Consider the following 21,563-nt stretch of genomic DNA (forward strand, 5'->3'; position numbering starts at 1 on the left):
AGGTATGCATATATATTCAGTCAAAAAAAATTAAATAAAAAATGGTACTATTATATGAATGTATATTACAAAAAATGTATGAGTTCTAATTCTTTGTTTAAACCTTTCGGAATTACTGAATCTAATTCATAAATGGCACGTTGTTCTGCTTTGAGAAGTATGTTATCTAAATTCCCGCCTCTCCAGCCACTTTTGAAGGTCTTGAAGATGAAAAATTTTATATCTTCATATTTATGTTCGGCCTGTATCCAATGGTCAACCAGAGGCGCTGTCTTCACTGATCTCTTGATGCAGCTGCGGTGTTCTATAATTCTAGCCTTAATCATCCTACTTGTCTTACCAACATATATCAAGTTACATGGACATAGAATGATATATACTACATTTGATGTTTGACAGTTGCTATTGAAATTGAGTTTATAACATTTTTTGGTAGTGGGATGAACAAATTCTTGAAGAGTCAGTGCGTGCGTGCAAACTGAACATTTGTCGCACGGGCGGTGGCCTACCTTGTCCTCGATTGTTCTATCAAATATGGGAAGGGCAGAAGGGACTAAAAGATCCTTCAAATTTGGGTTCCTGGAGAGAGCAAATGTTGGTGTAATATTGCTGAAGCAGGGAAGGGTCTGTATAATGTGCCAATGTTTTTTGATAATGTCTTTGAATTGATGACTGTATGATGAAAAGCGGAGGTTACATACAATGTCAGGAATCCCCTTGGTCTTATTGCCAGTTTGTAAAAGATCTTGTCTTGTTCTATTGCATGCTCTATTGAAACCTTTCTTAACACATGCTTTGGGGTATCCCCTTTGGATAAATCTCTCTGTGAGATTTTTTGATTGCTCCAAGAAATCTTCTGTGTTGGCACATATGCGTTTTAATCTCAAAAACTGACAAAAAGGTAAATTGTCTTTTAATGCACGGTTATGATAGCTAGTATAGTGTAGATAGCAATTGCGATCTGTAGGTTTTCTGTATAGTGATGTGGTCAGCCAATATTTTTCTTTCTTAACTAGCACATCTAAAAATGATATGCATTCAGTGCTAGATTGTATTTTGAACTTTAAATTGTTATCTAAACTATTGAGCCAACCATGAAACTCATTGAGAGATTCTGTGTTGCCCTTCCACAGAATAAAGATGTCGTCAATGTATCTTTTATATAATTTAATCTTTTCTTTATATGGATGATCGTCAAGGAACAAACTCTCAAATCTAGCAACATAAAGATTGGCTATATCCGGGGCCATGCTAGCCCCCATAGCTGTGCCTTTAATCTGTAGGTAAAAATTGCCATTGAAAGCGAAATAATTTTTAGTAAGAGCTATAGTGGCTAAGGTCATAATGAGACGGTTAGGGATTCTGACATTAGTTCTCCTATTTCTAATAGTTTCTTCAATGATAGTTAAAGCTTCTAGTTGTGGAATATTTGTGTATAATGATTCGATGTCTAAGGTGACTAACATTAATCCTTCTAAGTCACCATCAAACTCTTCAAGTATATTGATAAAGTGTGCTGTGTCTTGTACATAAGACTTAATTAAAGGAATATACGGTCTAAGAAAAAAATCAGTAAAGATGGATAGCGGTTCAAGAATTGAGCCGTTACCTGAAATGATGGGGCGTCCAGGGGGATTCTCCAAACTCTTATGGATCTTAGGACAAAACACTACATAACCCATTTCTGATACGATTTACTTTTTCCCATCAATCATATTTTCAAAATGTCAATACACATTTTCATATTCATATAAAAGAAAAATTTTTTTCTATATTACCCTTCAAACCCATTTAATACTTGACACTACTTACTGTCGGATTTCTTTAATCCATACACAACCTAATAGTTCTGGCTAGTCTCGATTTGGCATTTAAAACGTTACTATATAATTTATATCCAGTATTTGTTAAAACTTTTAACTTGTCTGATTTTGCAAGGTAATTACGGGATATATAAATAGACAGAATCGATGATCGTTCGCCTTCAGGGTTATGTCTATCACTTTCGTTTTTAGTTTCAGTTTGGATATACATTTCTCAGACACTTCGCTATTTTCTATAGACTCGTTCATTTGTATTGGACCCTTCCTTTTGAAAAGTTTGGTCACATTTTCGTCAATACATGTACGTTTTAAGACAATGAATCATTAATTGAGTGAGACGGTTTGAAACGTCATTGTGTTTTCTTTCGAATATTGGGCATCTAGGCAATCATAGGTTCCCATGTGTAGCTTACATCACCAGTGACGTCTGCCCATTCAATATAAATAATAGCCGACTCACCATTGCTGACTTTCTAATGCCTATATAGACAGGACTGACCAACTCACTGTGATTGTGTTCAGCGGTAAGGTCTCAATGTTTCGGAAGATCTTTTCTTAAGACACTCCTTTAATAAGATTCTATCTTGCCTTTAACGTTTGCCACTGCTGGATTTTAATGGACAAATAAGCCTATGTAGATAAAATTTAACGTTGACCACGGCTGGACTTTAATGTATAAGTCAGCCTATGTAGATAAAATTTAAATTTACATCTCCACTTTTGACAACCTCTTACATAAGTATCACCCCTACAGGCTCGTTCTCCAAATACATTTCTTTGCATTTAATTAAAAAACGTTGTTTGGATTTTACTGTTTAAATTATTATCCAACCTTTAAGTTAAGACCATTGCTTATATCGCTAGAGACAAAGGAACCCTTTACACACGATCCTATTAACCGTCATCTGAAGAGCACTAAGTCAGTATTATTAGCGCTTTATTGCGACCATTATTTTCAAGAACATTACTACATATATTTTAAAATTCGTATTAGATTGGTGTATTCAAAAACACCTTGTATAAGCGTTAAAAAATTACATTTTGAACTTCATTATTTAATTTTATCCACATTTCTTTGCCTAGATTACCTCACTCTTTTTTGTGAGCCTCTTTTATATGAATACCAGCATAAGCCAGCTTGAAGGTATGACCATTTATCTGCCTTTAATCCATATCTAATTATATTTAAATTTATTTTGTAAAAAATTGATGTCTGTATAGCTACACAGCAGTTATTATATAAATTTACTATATACATTCATAATTGTGTCTGCTTTTAATTCATATCTAATTATATTTAAATTTATTATTTTTAAAAAAATTGATGTCCGTATAGTTACACAGCAGTTATTATATAAATTTACTATATACATTTATAATTGTGTCTGTATCTCTACATGCATTTAATTATATACATTATATATACTTTGTTTTAATATTTACAGGTTCTATCATACATTATTACAATTTCTTCAATTCTTTTACATATTTATCATACACACCATATATTTTGACTATGCATCTTACTTAAATATGCAATAGATTTTATTTAATTCTATCTAACCAAACTCACCTGCGATTATATATATATATATATATATCATAACCCCTTTTTTTAAATATAAATGTTGTCCTAAGTTAATTTTATGGTATGTAATAAATTTTCATTTGTTTTATTATATCACTATGTTATTACTATACATGTTGTATCTTTGTTTTAGACCCCTGAGGAAGGCCTTTTGGCCGAAACATGGACCGTGTTGGGTCACAATAAACCATTGTGGGTCACAATAAACCATTTTGGCTTTTACACTTGTGGATTCAGTCTGGTCTTTCTGGACAGCTTCCGCCCTTTTTCGTTTTTATTTGTCTTTTTGCGGGAGACTTTGGACTCTTCCTTGTGTTGGTTCGAGAAAAGAGGGAAAACAGATGGAAGGATGGCAGAGAATGAGGGAAAACATGGAAGGATGGGGAGAAAGAGGGAAACATGGAAGGATGGGGAGAATGAGGGAAAACATGGAAGGATGGGGAGAAACAGGGAAAACAGATGGAAGGATGGTAGAGAATGAGGGAAAATATGGAAGGATGGGGAGAAAGAGGGAAAACATGGAAGGATAGGGAGAAAAGAGGGAAAACGGAAGGCTGGCAGAGAATGAGGGAAAACATGGAAGGATGGGGAGAAAGAGGGAAAACATGGAAGGATGGGGAGAAAAGATAGAAAACAGATGGAAGGATGGGGAGAGAAAGAGGGAAAATGGATGGATGGGGAGAGAGACTCTGGATGGAAGAATGGGGAGAGAAAGGGGAGAGACTGGAAGGATGCAGAGAGAAAGGTGAGAGACTGGAAGGATGTGGATAGAGAAGGGACACTGAACAGAAAAGGGTAGAGTGATACAGAGACACTGGTTAGAAAGAGGGAGAGAGACATTAGATGGAAGGATCAGGAGAGAGGATAGATGGATGGAAGAATGGGAAGAGAAAGAGGGAAGACGCTGGATGGAAGGGTAGGGAGAAAGAGGTGACACTGGACGGAAGGATGCAGAAAGAAAGAGGGGAGACTACTGGAAGGATGGGGAGACAGAGGGGAGACTGGAAGGATGGGGAGAGAAAGAAGAGAGCTGCTGGATGGAAAAGGAGAGTAGTGAAAGACTGGAGAATAAGAGGAAGGGGCATGGGGAGAACAAGGGTGAGAAAAAGATGAAAAGCCATAAGTAGATGAAGGAAATTAAAGAATGGATAGTAAGAATGAATTAAATCAGGACAGAGAGAGAGAGGCAGAAAAATATTGAAGAAAGCAAAGAAAAAGGAGAGAAAAATGAGAAATGGCCAGGAAACCGTGGCAGAAGAGTTAAGCGAAAACGAAGGAAAGCAGAATCTAGAGACTGGGAGCGACACAATGAGAAAAAGTAAATGGCCATACAAGAAAGGTAAAGAAAATAATTTTATTTTTAATTTAGGATAAAGTAATATGGTACCTGTGTTAATGAAGTTTCAGAGACCAATACTTCCTTCCTTAGGTCAGGCGAGGATACCGTAACAGCATTATACTGACCTGAGGCAGGAGGTTTTGGCCTCTGAAAGCTCACTGAAAAGGGTGTTAGGCTATTAAATAAATTTTCTGAAATCTGATGCACTGAAAAGCAGCACTTTACCCTGTGTGACAAATGCATCTGATTAGCGTGACTAAATTTTGCTGGGGGAGGGGGGTAGAGAGAAAATATTGTGCCCACCCACTTTGGGTTCAGGCCCATCCAAAATTGGCAGTCTGGCTACGCCACTGCAACATCCTCTGGCATCTGTCTGTCAACCAGTTCCTAATTCAGTTCACTACTTTGGGTCCTAACTTCAGCCTGTCAAGTTTATTCAAGAGCCTCCTATGAGGAGCCCTGTCAAAGGCTTTGCTGAAATCTAAGTAGATTACATCTAGCATACATCCTCGATCCAATTCGCTGGTCACCCAGTAAAAGAATTCAATCAGGTTCGCTTGGCATCATTTACCTTTGGTAAAACCATGTTGTCTTGGATCTTGTAACCTATTGGATTTTAGGAAATTCACTATCCTTTCCTTCAACATCGCTTCCATTACCTTTCGAATAACGAAAATGAGGTTTACCAGCCAGTAGTTTCCAGCTTCTCTGTCACCACTTTTGTGAAAAGAGACCACATCCACTCTTCTCCAATCCCATAGAACCTCTCCTGTTTCAAAGGATTTTTTAATCGAATCTTTAAGAGGACCCGGCAGAACCTCTCCGATTTTCCTCAATGTCCTGGGATGGATCCTGTCCAGCAGTGGCGTAGCCAAGGGTGGGCTTGGGTGGGCCCAGGCCCACCCACTTTGACCTCAGGCCCACCAGTAGCAGCACACCCATGATGAGATTCCCAAGCTGAAAACTCCTAACAACTGTCCCTCCTGCATACCTTATAAATAGCAGATCTTCACCTGCAGGAAGCAGCCACTGATACATACTGCTTACACCGGCCCCACAGCCTTCCCTTTGACGTATTCCCGCCTATGTGGAAACAGGAAGCTGCTTCAGTGGGAAGGATGTGGGGCCTACATGAGTAGTGTGTATTAGTTGCTCCTCACTGAAAATCTGAAATTTAAAAGGTGTGCAGGAGAGGAGGGATATTTGAGAGACCATATGGCATGCAGGCAAGAGGAGAGACCAAATCACCTATGGGATGGGGTGAGGTTCTTCTGCCCACCCATCTTGGGCCTGGGCCCACCCAAAATTGGGTGTCTGGCTAAGCCCCTGCTGTCCAGTCCCATGGCTTTGTCCAACTTCAGATTTTCAAGTTGTTCATAAACACTTTCTTCCGTGAATGGTGCTATATCCACTCCACTTTCATATTTACCTTTGCCAGTCAATTGTGGTCTTTCTCCAGGAATTTCTTCCATGAACATAGAAGTATTAGCAGATTTGCTTTTTCCTCATCATTTTCCACACAGCAGTTCACAGCATCTTTCAGTCTCACAATTCCATTTTTAGTCTACCTCTTTGCACTAATATACCTGAAAAAATTCTTGTCTCCCCTCCTTACATTTCTAGCCATTTGTTCTGCTGCTTTGCTTTCGCAGAACATGTTTGAAATCCAGGACTTTGAAATTCAAGTGGCTGCCCTCCACTTTAGCTGTTATATAAAACCAAACTGTTTGATGATCACTACTGCCCAGGTGGGCACTCACTGGGATATTAGACACAGTTTCCCCATTTGTGAGCATCAGATCCAGCGTTGTTCCTTTCCTCATGGGGTCATCACCATTTGTCTGAGCAGAGTACTTTGAAAGGCATCCACAATCTCTCTACTTCTTTCCGATTCCGCATATGGAACTTTCCAATCCGCACCTGGTAGGTTGAAATCTCCCAGCAACAGCACCTCCCCTTTCTTTTCCAACTTTTTTGATATCCTTAACCAGATCTTTATCTTATTACTCTGATTGTGTCAGAGATCTGTAGACAACACCCATGTAGACATAGGATTCATATTCTCTTTTCAAGGTGATCCAAATCGCTTCTTCCTTTCCTCAGGCCCCCTACATTCCAGTCGCTGTAATATCGTTTCTCACATACAGAGCTACTCCTCCACCTTTTCCACCATCTCTATCCTGCCTAGATTGTAGCCTAGATTGTGCAGAATGGGAAGCACTGAACCATGTCTCCATGATAGCAACAATGTCTAAGTCTGCCTCTAACATCAGGGCTTGCAGATCATGACCTTTGTTGCTTAGACTGCAAGCACTTGTGGTCATTGCTTTCCAACTACATTTCAGTGGCAGCCTCATCTTCTATTTAGTTTTTTTTTTAGGTTCACTTACTACTGTGTTGATAAGAAGTGATTTGCTAAGATTGCTGTTTTTGTTGTTTTTATTGCTTTCTTTACTACTGTCACATATTGTCTTTAGCTTAGGCTGACAACTAGATGTGACCTGCCTCCATAGTTTAAACACCTAGAAACATACTGACTGACTATCTCACCAAGAATTCTTGTTCCTGCCACAGTGAGATGCAGCCCATCATTACAATACAGTCTTTTGTTTCTCCATGTATTGCCCTATCCTCCTATGTAACTAAAATCTTCTTGATGATACCAGGCTTTGAGCCACCTATTGAAATTCTCGGTATTTTGTAAACTTATGATTTTAGTACAAAACAAAGTGATATTATCATAAACCACTTTCTTATGCAATAATAAAAATGCAGTATACCAAATCAATAAAGTAAATATTTTAATGAGTTCATCACAAGGGGTGAGGGAGATAAGCTACACAGATAAAACCAATGAAAACAGATCTTATATACCATCATAGTCCCCTTTCCAGGGTTCAGTGTGGTTTACACCATGTATAATAAAACAACAAAATAAAACAGTTCATTAAACAATTAAAAACCATCACATTTTCATTTTTTGAAAAACAAAAAAAGTTTTACCCTCTTTCTAAAACTAAAATAATTATTGTCTAACCTAATAGCAGGAGGTAGAGAATTCCACAAAGGAACTCCTAAAATGGAAAATAACGAATTAAATATCTTCTGGAACTGAACTCTCTTATAAAAAGGTGGAGATAAAACCAACTGTTCTCACAATCGATCAGATCAACCCATACATAATGATCCAAATATTAATCAACAATTCAGATGTAAAGCCATATAGAATTTGACAAAAACATCCAAGCAGCTTTAAACTTTAACCTTTCAGCTATAGGAAGCAAATACAATTAATTTGATGAGATATGACGGAACTCTGCTATATCTATTGTCTATAAATCTGTCTCACTGCAGTGTTTTGTATTAACTGCAATTTCTTCTGTTATTTTTTCATGATACCAAAAAATAAAGCATTACAATAGTCTAAATGTGGCAGGATTAATATTTGAACCAACAATGCAAAAGCTTGCTGATCAAGAATAGCCATACTGGGTAAGACCAATGGTCCATCTTGCCCAGTATCCTGTTTCTAACAGTGGCCAATACAGGTCACAAGTACTTGGCAGAAACCCAATTAGTAGCAACATTCCATGATACCAATCCCAGGTCAAGCAGTGGCTTCCCCCATGTCTGTCTCAATAATAATAACAGAAATTAAATGGACAATTTAGTTACAAAATAAGACAAAATATAGGAAAAGAACAGCAAAAACACAAAGAACAGATAAGACAAATAAGGTAAAAAGTCTACCATTTCCCATTCCCAGACTTCCCCAACCCAATGTGCAAGCCCAGAAACCAGAGGCTACCTACTTCTTCACCTACCCAATTGCAGAAACATAATCTACAAATCAATACACATGGCTGGATTTAGTTACCAGGGTTCAAAATGGTGGAACTCAATACCAAAGATCACAAGAAGCATCACCAACTATCTACAGTTCAGAAAAGAACTGAAAACCTCTCTCTATAGAAAAGTCTACAATTAAATAACTTAGCCATCGATGTCCTCCACTTACTATTCGTAAATCATCTTTGTAAATTCAACCAGAATGTAAACTGTCCTTCCACTTCCTAATTGTAAACCATCTTTGTAAATTCAACCAGAATGGAAACTGTCAAACCATCACTGTAACTTTCAGGTAGTGTGTAAATTGTAAGCCACTTTGAGCCGAAACCTGTTTTTGGAAAATAGTGGGATACAAGAATGCATAAATAAATAAATAAATAAATAAATAAAAATAAACGAAAGCCACTGAACAGAAAAAAGCTTGCTGAAACAGATTTGTCTTTAAAAGTGTTTAAAATCTTATATAAGTCTTCCGTACCTAGATTCAATGGTATAGCATTGCAAAATGTCAGCGCTAAGAAGAAGAAAAAGTGCGGTGACGTGTGGATTCTAAATAAGCCCACTGTGCCAGGGGAAGATGTAGATGACCATCATGAAGAGCTCATAATGTTCTTGGTTGAATATGAAGAGTTATGAGGTAAGCCCGGAATGAGGGGGCACCAGAGTGAAGCACCTTATGAGCTAACATAAATACCTTGTAACAGATGTGAAAGGCTGTAGGCAACCAATGGAGCTTCATTAAAAGAGGGCTAGTATAGTTGCACTGAGTTGCATGAGAAAATACTCTTACAGCAGTATTTTGCCATGACTGTAGTCTTTTTAAAATACATTGAGGAAGTCATGCATACATTACATTACAATAGTCAAATCTTGATGCCACTATGGCATACAAAAATGGGCAAACAGAATGAAATTGACAAAGCACCTAAAAACAAGTTTTCACTAAAGTCATAATTTGTGGTTCGAAGGTAAGTTTTCTATCAATCACAATGCCTAGGTATCTGAATTGCTGAACCAACGTAATGGGGGAACTGTTTAGAAGTGGAACTAGTGTTGGACTTACTAATCGATTAGTAAGCTAGCTTGCAACAGATTTTAGATTTTGATGGATTTAATAGAAGACGGTTTTCAGTTAGCCAGGTCATGATGACATTGATACAGTTTTGCATCTTGCTAAGATGAATCTTCAATGGATCCATGGCATTGAAAAGGAGAATATCAAATGCGTAATAAAAAAGTGGCAATACTATGGTTTTGAATAAGCAGAGTTAAAAAGATTCAGGAAAATGTTGAAAAGTAACGGGACAAGGACAGAGCCCTGCGGGACTCCAAGAGTGAGGGGATATCATGGAAAATCAGAAGAAGGGCAGGTTACAGAATAAGCACGATCACTTGAGAAAGAGCGGAACCAGTCATGTACAGTTCCAGCAGTACCCAGAGAACTGAGTCTGGCCTGATGGATGCTACGATCAACTAGATTGAAAGCTGCAGTAAGGACCAGGAAAAGACAGTCTGCCAATGAATACCTGGCCCAAAAAAAACAAGACACTAAAATAAAAAGCAAGCCAGGAGATACCCCCCAATGAAGTTTGAAGGTGGGCTGGTGGGGATGGATGTCACTGACAAGACACTGGTCAGCAGTGTTATGGTCCCACATGGGAAGACATTTGGAAGCTCTCCTTCAGCTCAGTAGAATCCAAAGTGGCCCCAGCTTAAAAATTAATGAGGACCACTGATCTAGCCTATCCTTTATCTAGCTCTGGATAGGGACTTACTGCTTCTTGGGTCCAGGAATCCTCTCTCACCTTACCCTGTTAGTTAGTTAAACATTTCAAATATAAAGTGACTCACTTTCTAAACTTTCAAAGCAATATATTTACAGAGCAACTGAATAAACACAAAAGGAAATGAAATGAAAGGTAGCTATACAGAGTCTGGGTCTATTCAACAACCCAAATCAGTCTCTCTCTGGATTCTTGGTTGAATCCAGTGTGAAAGCTACCGTGTTCCTGCAGTCTCAAGCCCTTTGTCAGTAATAGAGACTTACTGTTCACAGTAAACAACCTCCCCAATATCCTCTGCTTCTAGGGGTGGGGGACCAATTGGAAAAAGATTACATCCTGTGTCAGGAAATAGGGATAGGAAGCATGCAAGGGGAGGAGGGTGAATAAGCCATAAAAGCTGCCCCTGGTCTATAAGATCAAGGTTACAGGCAGGTTATCTGGGTCAACTGTACAATAACATGCCCCAGGATTGTAAAACAATGCAAACACACAGAATGTGAGCTGTGCAGGCAGACTATACCCTCTTTGTAGAACCAGCCTGGAGGAAGGGGATTGGAGTCCTGGCCCTGCTTAAAAAAGGGCCCCTTTTACAAAGGTGCGCTAGCATTTTTAGTGCACACTAAAAATTAGCACGCGTTATGTAGATGCCCATAGGAATATTATGGGCGTCTACACAGCGCATGCTAAAAATGCTAGCGCACCTTTGTAAAAGACCCCCCCAAAAGTCTCCATTCGAAAGACGGCCCCAGACTGTTGTTTTGCCTTTCTCTTGTACAGCTTTGATGGCTTATCTGATGCTTAGACTTTGTTTGGGAGGGTCAGGTAAAGGGATACCATGTAAAATAGGAGCGATATTTCATTGTTATTATTATGTTTATAACTTAATAAAAAGGTTATTAAAATAAAACCTCCATTCCTGGTTTCCTTCTAACTTCTAATGGGAAACATTAACTTTCAACATGTTTACCCTTCTCTTTTGGGGTTGCCCTCAGATGACCTCTGTCATCCTGGCTGGTCCAAGAGCTGTGTCTCCTGGCCAGATCTCATGACAGTCTCACACCAATCATGACAGTACTGTCAGTGTGCATTGCACACGTGGTCTCATTCTCTCTTTCTACACTTTGACAAGGGGAAGCAACTCTTGTGCTAACAAAATCAACAGAACATAATCAGCAGAGTAACATGAGCAGGATGGCAGAGGCTTTAAAGATTCAAGAGGCTTCAAGGCTTTGTCCTGGAAAAAAAAAGGCAGTGAAACCAAAAGGGGAATAAAGATAGTAAGAGACAGCCAGAAAGACAGAAAAGGAGAAATAAGATGACCTCCATCAGCTTCTGGCTCATTCTTCCTTCCTCAGATAGAACAGCAGAGATGAGACAAAATTCCCCATCTTGCGTACTGTACCTGAATGTAACTCACCATGAGCTACTACTAAAGAAAGGCAAGAGCTAAAACCATAATCTCTTCCCTTCCCCATGGTTTCAGTGTCAGCACCAACCAGGGCCAACCCATTCATTTCCTACTCAAGACAAAAAAGACATTCCAAAGATGTCCCATAAAAAAGGTTTACAAAAGTCAATGCCATGCTAATTCATACCAGTCATCCATTGAGCTTACAAGTTCTTGGCAATCCATGCCAATCTATAACAATGTGTCAAACTCTGCCAGTCCTCGAAAACCACTGATAACCACGACACCTCTGCCATAATCAAAGTCAGCATGTTCCAAAAATGGTACCTCTTCAGAAGAAGCTGTCTCAGGGACACAAGGGCACACGGTAGGAGATCCCGCTGGTGGAACAGTCTCAAGAACACGGGGGGGGGGGGGGGGGGCACACAGTAAGAGATCTGCAGGTGAATCACTTGTTTACTCTTTCCAAAAATACTAGGACTAGGTGGCACGCATTGAAGGTACAAAGTAGTACATTTAAAACAAATCAGAGAAAATGTTTCTTCACCCAACGTGTAATTAAACTCTGGAATTCGTTGCCAGAGAATGTGGTAAAAGCAGTTAGCTTAGCAGGGTTTTAAAAAGGTTTGGCTAACTTCCTGAAAGAAAAGTCCATAAGCCATTATTAGGATGGACTTGGGGAAAATCCACTGCTTATTTCTAGGATAAGCAGCATAAAATGTATTGTACTGTTTTGGGATCTTGCCAGGTATTTGTAACCTGGATTGGCCACTGTTGGAAACAGGATGCTGGGCTTGATGTACCTCCGTTCTGTCCAAGTATGGCAACGCTTATGGTCTTAACAGTTTCATAGATACAGGGGCACATTGTAAGAGATCCCACGGGTGGAATAGCCTGAAGGACACTGCCAATGTTTGACAAACTGCTATTGTGCTACTCATGCCCATCTGTACCTACACATAACAATCCCTACCAATCATCTTTAACTTATTTTATCTTTCCCAGTCCTTTCAATCACCATGAATTGAGTCAATCCATGCTAGTTAATGCCAATGTATGCTTAATAGTGCTACAACCAGACAGCCTATACTTATCCCCCATCCTGGTGCATTATGGGTTCTGCAGCACTGATTTGAAAGGGCAGAATCAGGGACTACATATTCCACACTGTTTTGGGATGTAAGTTTAAAATCAGGCCTGGCCAAAAAAAGGTCTCCCTCCTAAGCACGGAAACTTGGCAGCTCTGGTCCTGACAATATGTTGGACACACTGAGGCTAGCTTGCCCTAGGCAGTAATGCCCGGCCTCTGAAAGTTCAGACATTCAACACATTTCTATCTAGATTGGGCTCTAAGGGCACATGGACTTTCCAAAATACCTTGGCAGGCACCTTTATTTTAGTGAAACAACCACAGGCTAGGCTATCTTTCTATACTTAAAATGAAAGTTGTAGAAAAATGACATAAACCCCTCCGAAGGGACACCACCTTGTAGGGGTGGAGGGGCTTGTGTGTTTCAATGACTTAGAGGGCTATGCTGAAGGGTTACCCATATCAGACAGGCCTCTGAGGAGAAACCAGACAAAGAGTGTCCCAAACTGGGAGAGTGGTAAGATGGTGACCTGAAGTTCGTATGCCCAACGGCCCAGCTGCCCTCTGAAGTTTCATCGTCTTTACGTAAATTTCCTCTCTGCAATTGCAGTTACCTTAACTGAGAGGAAGGAGACAACCGGAGGTCAGCCACCAATGGCCAGCATTTTATCACCTGAGCAGCAAGTGCGGGACCGCTGCGCGACGAACTGCCCACAGTTGAAAGGGTTGGCAAGTCCATTGATTAGCACCGGCAAAGGAGCGTCAACGCTCTTGGACCTGGAAAAACAACTCCATCGCTCCCGAATTATTCAACCACCATGCCCAAAGGAGTGGAGGAGTGAGTTAGAGGTATATGCTGAAATAGAGGACGTTTACAGCAGAACCCAAATCGGCGGAACCACTCCTAAACACCTATGAGAAATCAACTTGGAGTTTTTGGCTCCCATGGAGGTTACATTGAATACCATCTGGAAGGCGCTTCGGGACCTAATGGTGGTAGTAAATAATTTTGTTTCAGATATAATTTTATTAGAGAGTTACATGGACAATTCAACTGAACCCTTTGAGAGAAAAAAATTGATATAACAAATGATTCTACATGAGCAAGAAGTGGTTATGATTTTGAAAATGATAATAGACCAGAAATTTTGAATAATAAAATGAATATTATTATAGATGATTAATATCGAGATTATTGTTTTTCCCAGAGTTCCGGGTATGACTCCTAAAGTTTTCCTCAGAAATATTTCCTCACATTATTACTTTAAAAGGAGTGAAGCCTGTGAAAACTGGGATTACTTTAATCAGTGGGATTTGAATTAGAGACTTAAGTATAAGTATTGTTAAATAACTTCTGGTTTTTAAAAGAGAAAGAATGTAATTAGATGTATTATTTCTAAATAATATTGGATAATAAGTATGTTTTCAATGAAATGAATTGACTATACACCGTATTGGCCTTGAAGAAGCCAACCAGATGATCAATGTGGAATAATGAATTAGACGAGTAATATCTAGGGATAATCAGGTTAATACCACGGGTTTTTTTCTGTTTACTGTTTAACTGATCTCCCTATCTTGTTTCACTCTCCCTATTTAGTGGTCTAAAGAAGAGAATAGAATTACCTGACTGAAATCATTCCTACATATTACTTTCTCTGTATTTCCAGCGAGTTGTTTTATCGTTGGTAAAAATTTAAATGGTTAAAAAAAAAAAAAAAACTGACATAAAATGAAAGAAAAATCTTAAGTGAGACCTCTGTTACAATTTTGGAGAGTGTGGCAATCTCCTGTTCAATCTGTTCAACTTCTGTTGCACGACTTCTATTCCGCCAGTGTCGCTATGCTCATATTAGCCCTCTCCTCAAGTCACTTCACTGACTCCCTATCCGTTTTCGTATATGACTTACAAGTGCATTCACTCTGCAGCTCCTCAGTATCTCTAAACTCTCGTCTCTCCCTACACTCCTCCCCAGGAACTTCACTGGGTACATCTCTCTTATCTGTACCTTTCTCCTCCACCACCACTAACTCCAGACTCCATTCCTTCTATCTTGCTGTCCTATGCCTGGAATACACTCCCTGAGCTGGTATGTCAAGCTCCATCTCTGGCTGTCTTCAAATCTAGGCTAAAAGCCCACCTTTTTGATGCTGCTTTTAACTCCTAACCCTTACTCACTTGTTCAGTACCCTTATTTTATCACACCTACCTTAGTAATTCCCTTATCTCTTATTTGTCCTAATTAGATTGTAAGCTCTGTCGAGCAGGGACTGTCTCTTCATGTTCAAGTGTACAGTGCTGCGTAAGTCTTGTGGTGCTATAGAAATGATAAGTAGTAGTACTAGTAGTAATAAACCTGTGCAGAGCAGCATTGATTTCAGAGTCATACTTCTTTCAAATATAATTATTTGGAAGAAATGGAGAGCAGAGATTGTCAAATTCAGAGTCATTCTCTAAAATACCAATGGCAGAGGCTATCAAAGTCAGGGCCCACTGAGCATATCAGACCTCTTCCTAGGGTAGCAGAAATCTGGGGGTGAGTGCAGCAGTCAGCAGCAGCTGGGCAGTCCTAAAGCAGCATGAAGGTGGCCCCGCGGAGTCGGGCGGATCCAGGGGAAGGCAATTGCTAATTGTTTCAGCAAGGCAACATAGTTCTGCCAGAGGGGCAAGAACTCACGAGATAAGTGTACAGTTTTTTTCACCTAGTACATGTAATTTTTTAAACAAATATATAAGTGATTTTATAGCATTGTGGTGATTGGGATGCAAAAAAATATGAGCAGAGGTTGCTCTTTACCCAAAAAAATATAGTAAGAGTTACCCAATGAAAGAAGTGCTATGCCACGTTGTAGCAGCATTATTGACTGCAGTCACGGTGGTTTATATCTGAGGGTACTCTACACATAAAAATTATTGATCACATACGGGTGAAATAACTGTTTATTACTACACTTACTCGCAGTAGGTGGCTTTTGAGTCCTGGTTTGTGGTTATTAGCAGTTGAATGTTACCAGAGACATTGATATTGTGAACTCGTTTTCTGTTGGAGGCCTTGAGCACAAGCATATGCTCAAGGGTTGCTGTGTCCCAGCCCCTGCTTCCACACCACTGTAAGGCTGGCCTGGCTAGTACCAGTGAAGGATGGGAAAAGATGAGAGGAGATGCTGGATGTCTGGGGGAACAGGGCGTAGGGAAGGGGTAGTATTGGACACCTTGGGCGGTAGGGGAGATGCTGGCCACCTGAGGAGTGGTGGAGGGAGGGGAAAGGGAGATGCTGGACTATGAGGGAGGGCAGCTGAAGGTTTGCCTAGGGCATCAGATAACCTTAGGTCAGCCCAGATCAAAGTCTCATTACATAAGCTCCTTGATAGGTAAGGCAACCATATAGCACCATGTTCAGGGAGACAAGTTGAGCCCATCCTGGTTTTGTCCCACTGCATGGTGGTATATGTAGTCCTGGTTTTTTTTTTTTTTGAACACTGAACAGGGAAATAAGAATGTTATTAGGCTATCCTTTTGGTAAATAGAGTTTCTTTCTTTTAAAGTTTAATTTTATTAATGAAATGTGAACCGCTTTGTATGGCTGTAGTTATGTGGTATATTAATAAGCATTTCCACATCCATAAATGCAACAGGATAAAGCTGGTTGCCTCACTACTATCTGTTAGCCCTACCTAATTCCCAGAAGCTTCCATATTGTTAACAAAGCATTCCCAATGTCTGTATGGTTTTCTACCTGTGTAGAAATACTAATATATTATCTAAGGATGTGAGAAATCCAGGGGCAGTGGATTATATATTTTTGGTTTGATGAGCCAAACAAACCAATTTCTTGCCCAGGCTCTCTAGTTACTGATGTTGTGCTGGGCAAAATATTGGTAGGCCCATGACCCCTGTGTTTCACCATATTCTGCAGGAGGGGGGCAAATTTCCCCAGGCCTGGCCTCCAAGGGGGGGCCCAGGTTCAGGGCCAGTGCCGGCAAGCTTTTTCCTGCCTGCTTCTGGGTCTGTCCTCTCCTGCATGCCGCCCAGGACCCAGATGACTGCATTAATGTGATATTGCGTTAATGCACGGATAGGAGCAGCACAGGAGAGAACAGAGCGAGGAAGCAGACAGAAAGGTGCGGGGGTGGCAGTCTGAATGTGAAGGAGAGGGGCATGGTGGCCTATGTGTGGGGGGTGTGGAGGCACGGCATGGTGGCCCAGGTGGCGGTAGGGGTGTGCACGCAGCGGTCCAATCCTGTCCTGGGTTGGGATGTGTCTCTCGGCGGCCCTGATATTCTGCTGCCTGTGTAGAGATCATAAAATATCCCTCCTACATGTACAAAATCTGATTACTTGTTAATGGAATGTTGCTAAATTAGTACTAGGAATCAAAGTTTATCCCTTGAGATCCCCCAGGAGCAGAACTCCGGGATAATGTACACAGGTTCAGCAGTCTCAAGGAAATATGGTGAGACACCTGTTCCCAAATGTCACTATCTCAAGAATTCTTGGTAAGTGTCCCCAATGGAGCAGTCTCTGGGATTTATGAAACACTGATACAGCACACGCAGCCAGGGACAGAAAGGAGCACATCCCACATCTGGCACAGTCTGAAACATAGTGAAATTGTCCTCATATGCAGATGTCCCAGAGATAGACAGATAGTGAGACATTACCTCAGAGGAGTAGTGTCAGAGACACATAGTGAGATCATCCCCAGGCGGAAACCACTGGAGCAGACCTGGTGAACACGGATGACCAGCAGCTGCTGACCTCACCAGATGATCTGGAGCTGATGGTCAGTCAGGCTGGCATCTCATTAAATTGCTCAACACCCCATCACCCAGCCCGATGTATGCAAACAGCTAGCTAAAACTAGTCCAACCAGCAAAATAGAATCCTGGACCAGATTAGGGCTACTCTCATTCTCATTGAGATGGAGGGGCAGGTTTGGGATACGAGTGGATTAGATGGAGGAGCAGATGCTAGAGGTTGAAGGGTCATAGGTACAGGTGCTGGAGATGGGGTAAGTGGAGCTGAGGGCTCAGGGGTCTGTTAGCGGGTGAAATGGAGGCCCAGACAGACACTGGCCTGGGATGCAGATAAGAGGAGCTGATCGCAGCAGGGCCCTGGTGCCTCTTTCTTCCCAGGTGTTGGGTCGTTTCCCTCTCGATGCAGGTACTCACCATTCCCCGGGCCGAACGGAGCCTGCGGGAGACCCGAGGGAACATCCCGATTCTGATCCCGATCCCGTCCGGTCTCTCTCTGCCGGGAACTTCGCTAACTTCCTCTCCCGTCTCGGCTCGGCTCGGCTCTCTCTTTTGATCGCTTCCGTAAACCTGACACTATGAAGTATGAACCCATCCCACCCAAAGGAGGAGCCGCGGCCAGAAACAAGCAGAAGAACTGGCCATCGGAAAGGAAGGAGACCTGCCACAGGAAAGAGATCTATGCGCGAGAGAAGGAGACCTGTCTCAGGAAAGAGATCTATCAGAGAGAGAAGGAGATTTGTCCGAAGAAATCTGCCTTGCGGAAAGGGCACACAGAGCAAATGAAAGAGGGTGGAGTGGCACGGAAAGACGAGAAAGGCGAGGCGAGCTGCTGGCGGGTTTCTGATCCTCTTCCCCTAATACCTCTCACAAAAGAGTTAGCAGTAGGAAGAAGAGGTCTGTGTAACTAGGGCTTCTTATTTTAAGGTGTAACTGATAAACGCTGAGAAACACATGTCAATCAATTAAAATAGGTATCTCCTGGTTAAACACACGAAAAAAAAACAACAACAGATTTTTCTTGTACTTTCAAAGACCTTCTCTAATTAGCTGGAAAATAAATACCTAAGAATGGGGGAAAGAAGAGAACCAGCATTTATTGCAGCAAAGTTTGTTGTAGCCTGCCATCATGTAAGAAAGAAGACCTGACCAGAGACAATATGGACCAGGACCAGTTTCTCTTCTCACTCTGTAATTCTTTTCTTTTCTCTCTTTATGGATTATTCAGGTGACACTTGCATGCCATGAAGGTCTCTGAATTCATGTCTTCCTTTCACTATCCCAAACCTATCACTGCTGTTTATCTTTATCTGTTACCTATTCTTTTCATTCCTGCATCCATTCAACCATTGCTCCCACAATCATTCATTCATCTGGCAAATATCCTAGACAACCTATTATATAATACAATACAAGAAATCGATCGTCCTAGAACATCCACCAATACACTTATCAGTTATCCATTGCCCAGTCATTCACTTGTGACCTGTCCCCCTCAAGCCAGTCAGAGTCTCTCTGCTCCTGTCATGCAGGGCCACCAAGAGACAAAGCCAGGCTCGGGGCAAACAATCTTGAGGACAGCCCCCCTGGGACCTCCGCAGGCCCCCCTACACCCCTGGCCTCCCAATTGGCAGTAGCTTACTGCTCATTGGGTCTGTCTCCTGCTCCTGAGTACCGGGTTATCACGTTAACTCTGCTCTGCTAGCCATGGGTCCTTCTTTCAGCTGTGTCCCCTCTTGCCTATGTGGAAATAATTAATGTACTGTTCTAGGCAAAAGTATAGTGTAGCTTAAACAGCCAGTTTAAACCATCCCTAAGTAGAAGCTTTACCAGTAGACTCGTTCTTAAGCAAATCTTCTTTATTGTAGTACTCAGAATAAAAAGAGAAAATCCAATTTACAGTTCAGTTGCTTAGACAGAATTGTTGTCTTCTGGACGTAGAGTCTGTATCTATCCACCCCAGAGGCAAGGAGATAGCCAGAACCTCAGTCCAGCTAAGAGGAAAAGCTGTAACACTCAAAGAAGAATAAAGGGGAATAACTCAGGGAAAATAAAAGGGGAATGACTTGGGGAGATGGTGATAAATCTTGATGGAATTACAGTAGATTAAGGAGGGCTCAACCCTAGAATAGCTGCTGATCACAAAGCATGCCAGCAAAACTGGGCTGTCTCATACAGCCACCAGGGGCAAAGAGGGAGGGCTGGTCCTAGCTCAGAGCTAACAGCCAATAGGGAAACTCATGAGCCAATCAAAAATACTGAAAACTATAGGGGGGAGGAAGCCCCAGTACACAGTGCTATCTATTTCACAATCAAATACAAATAATACTCATACTAAATTTACCTAACAATGCATCCTTGCCATTATGAGTATGCGGGCAGACATTCCCTGCCTGGTATCAGTAGATACCACTATCCAGCTTATAATCGAAAGAGAAAGGCGCCCAAATTCCGACCTAAATTGGGGGGAGATAGACATCTTTCTCTTGCGGGCGCCCATATCGGTATAATCGAAAGCCGATTTTGGGCGTTTCCAACTGCACTCCATTGCGGGAACGAATAAAGTTGATGGGGCATGTTGGAGGCATGGTGAAGGCGGGACTGGGGCGTGGTTATCGGCCGAGGAGAGATGGACGCCCTCGGCCGATATCGAAAAAATAAAGGCGTTTTTAGCGAGAATTTAGGCCACTTTTTTTGGACCCTTTTTTCTCACGAACAGGTCCCAAAAAAGTGCCCTAAATGACCAGATGACCTCCCCTGGCTCCCCCAGTGGTCACTAACTCCCTCCCACCAAAAAAAAGAACTTTAAAAACTTTTTTTTTCCAGCCTGTATGCCAGCCTCAAATGTTATCCCCAGCTCCATCACAGCAGTATGCAGGTCCCTGGAGCAGTTTTTAGTGGGTGCAGTGGACTTCAGGCAGGTGGACCCAGGCCCATCCCCCCCTACCTGTTACACTTGTGGTGGGAAATGGGAGCCCTCTAAACCCCCCCCCCCCAAACCCCACTGTACCTAGATGTAGGTACCCCCCTTCACCATTAAGTGCTATGGTAATAGAGTTGTGGGGAGTGGGTTTTGGGGGGATTTGGGGGTCTCAGCACCCAAGGTAAGGGAGCTGTGCACCTGGGAGGTAATTTAATGTTTTTTTCTATTTTTTAAAAGTGCCCCCTAGGGTGCCCAGTTGGTGTCCTGGCATGTGAGGGGGACCAGTGCACTACGAATCCTGGCCCCTCCCACGACCCAAAGCCATGGATTTGGTCGTTTTTGAGCTGGGCCGCTTTGGTTTCGTTTATCGCTGAAAAATGAAAACGCCCAGCTCAAAAAATGCCCAAATCCAAGGCATTTGCCTGGCACAAACCGTATTTTCGAAAAAAAAGATGGACGTCCATGTTTTTCGAAAATACGGTTCGGCCCGCCCCTTCACAGACCCGTTCTTGGAGATGGACATCCTTACACATGGGCATTCGCGTTCAATTATGCCCCTCCACGTAACTCCTCAAACTATAAACATTATAAATATGCAAAAGTCCACTCATTTCTGGATGTTAAACTTGGCAAATCTTGCTTGTCTCTGATTACTGTAGCTCTGCAACTTCTCTCTTGCAGTCTCACAAGAGCTGAAACGAGAGACAGACAACGCAAAAAAACATACAACACAAATGAGAGAGAAAAGTCCTTGAGTCTCTGGAGTAGACCATGGTCCACTGTGTCCTCATCTCTTTGTGGTGTGGATCACTGGCTCTGTGATGGCGCTGCTGAAGAAGTCACTTGTCTTCCAGGGAAGTCTTGTGTCGAAGTTCCCAGGCAGGGCCGCCGAGAGACTGGGCCAGGCCCAGGACAAGGTCGCCCCCAGGGCCCCCCCCCCAAGGCCGCCACGCTGCAGTCCCCAGTCTCCACCCGCCCACCCCCGGCCCCGTTGACAGCCTATC

General features: G+C 41.7%; 1 protein-coding gene across 1 annotated transcript in view; it reads right to left on the bottom strand.

The window, feature by feature from the left end:
• The window catches only part of PRICKLE3 (prickle planar cell polarity protein 3), a 106,142-nt gene extending 87,803 nt beyond the window's left edge, over positions 1 to 18,339 (bottom strand). Inside the window, 1 exon segment of the mRNA XM_030194256.1 lies at positions 18,054 to 18,339. Coding sequence (XP_030050116.1) covers positions 18,054 to 18,098 — 45 coding nt within the window. The 5' untranslated portion in view covers positions 18,099 to 18,339.
• Between the last annotated feature and the right edge of the window lie 3,224 nt (positions 18,340 to 21,563).

The sequence above is a fragment of the Microcaecilia unicolor genome, chromosome 2 (genome assembly GCF_901765095.1).
Source record: "Microcaecilia unicolor chromosome 2, aMicUni1.1, whole genome shotgun sequence".
Classification (NCBI taxonomy): domain Eukaryota; kingdom Metazoa; phylum Chordata; class Amphibia; order Gymnophiona; family Siphonopidae; genus Microcaecilia; species Microcaecilia unicolor.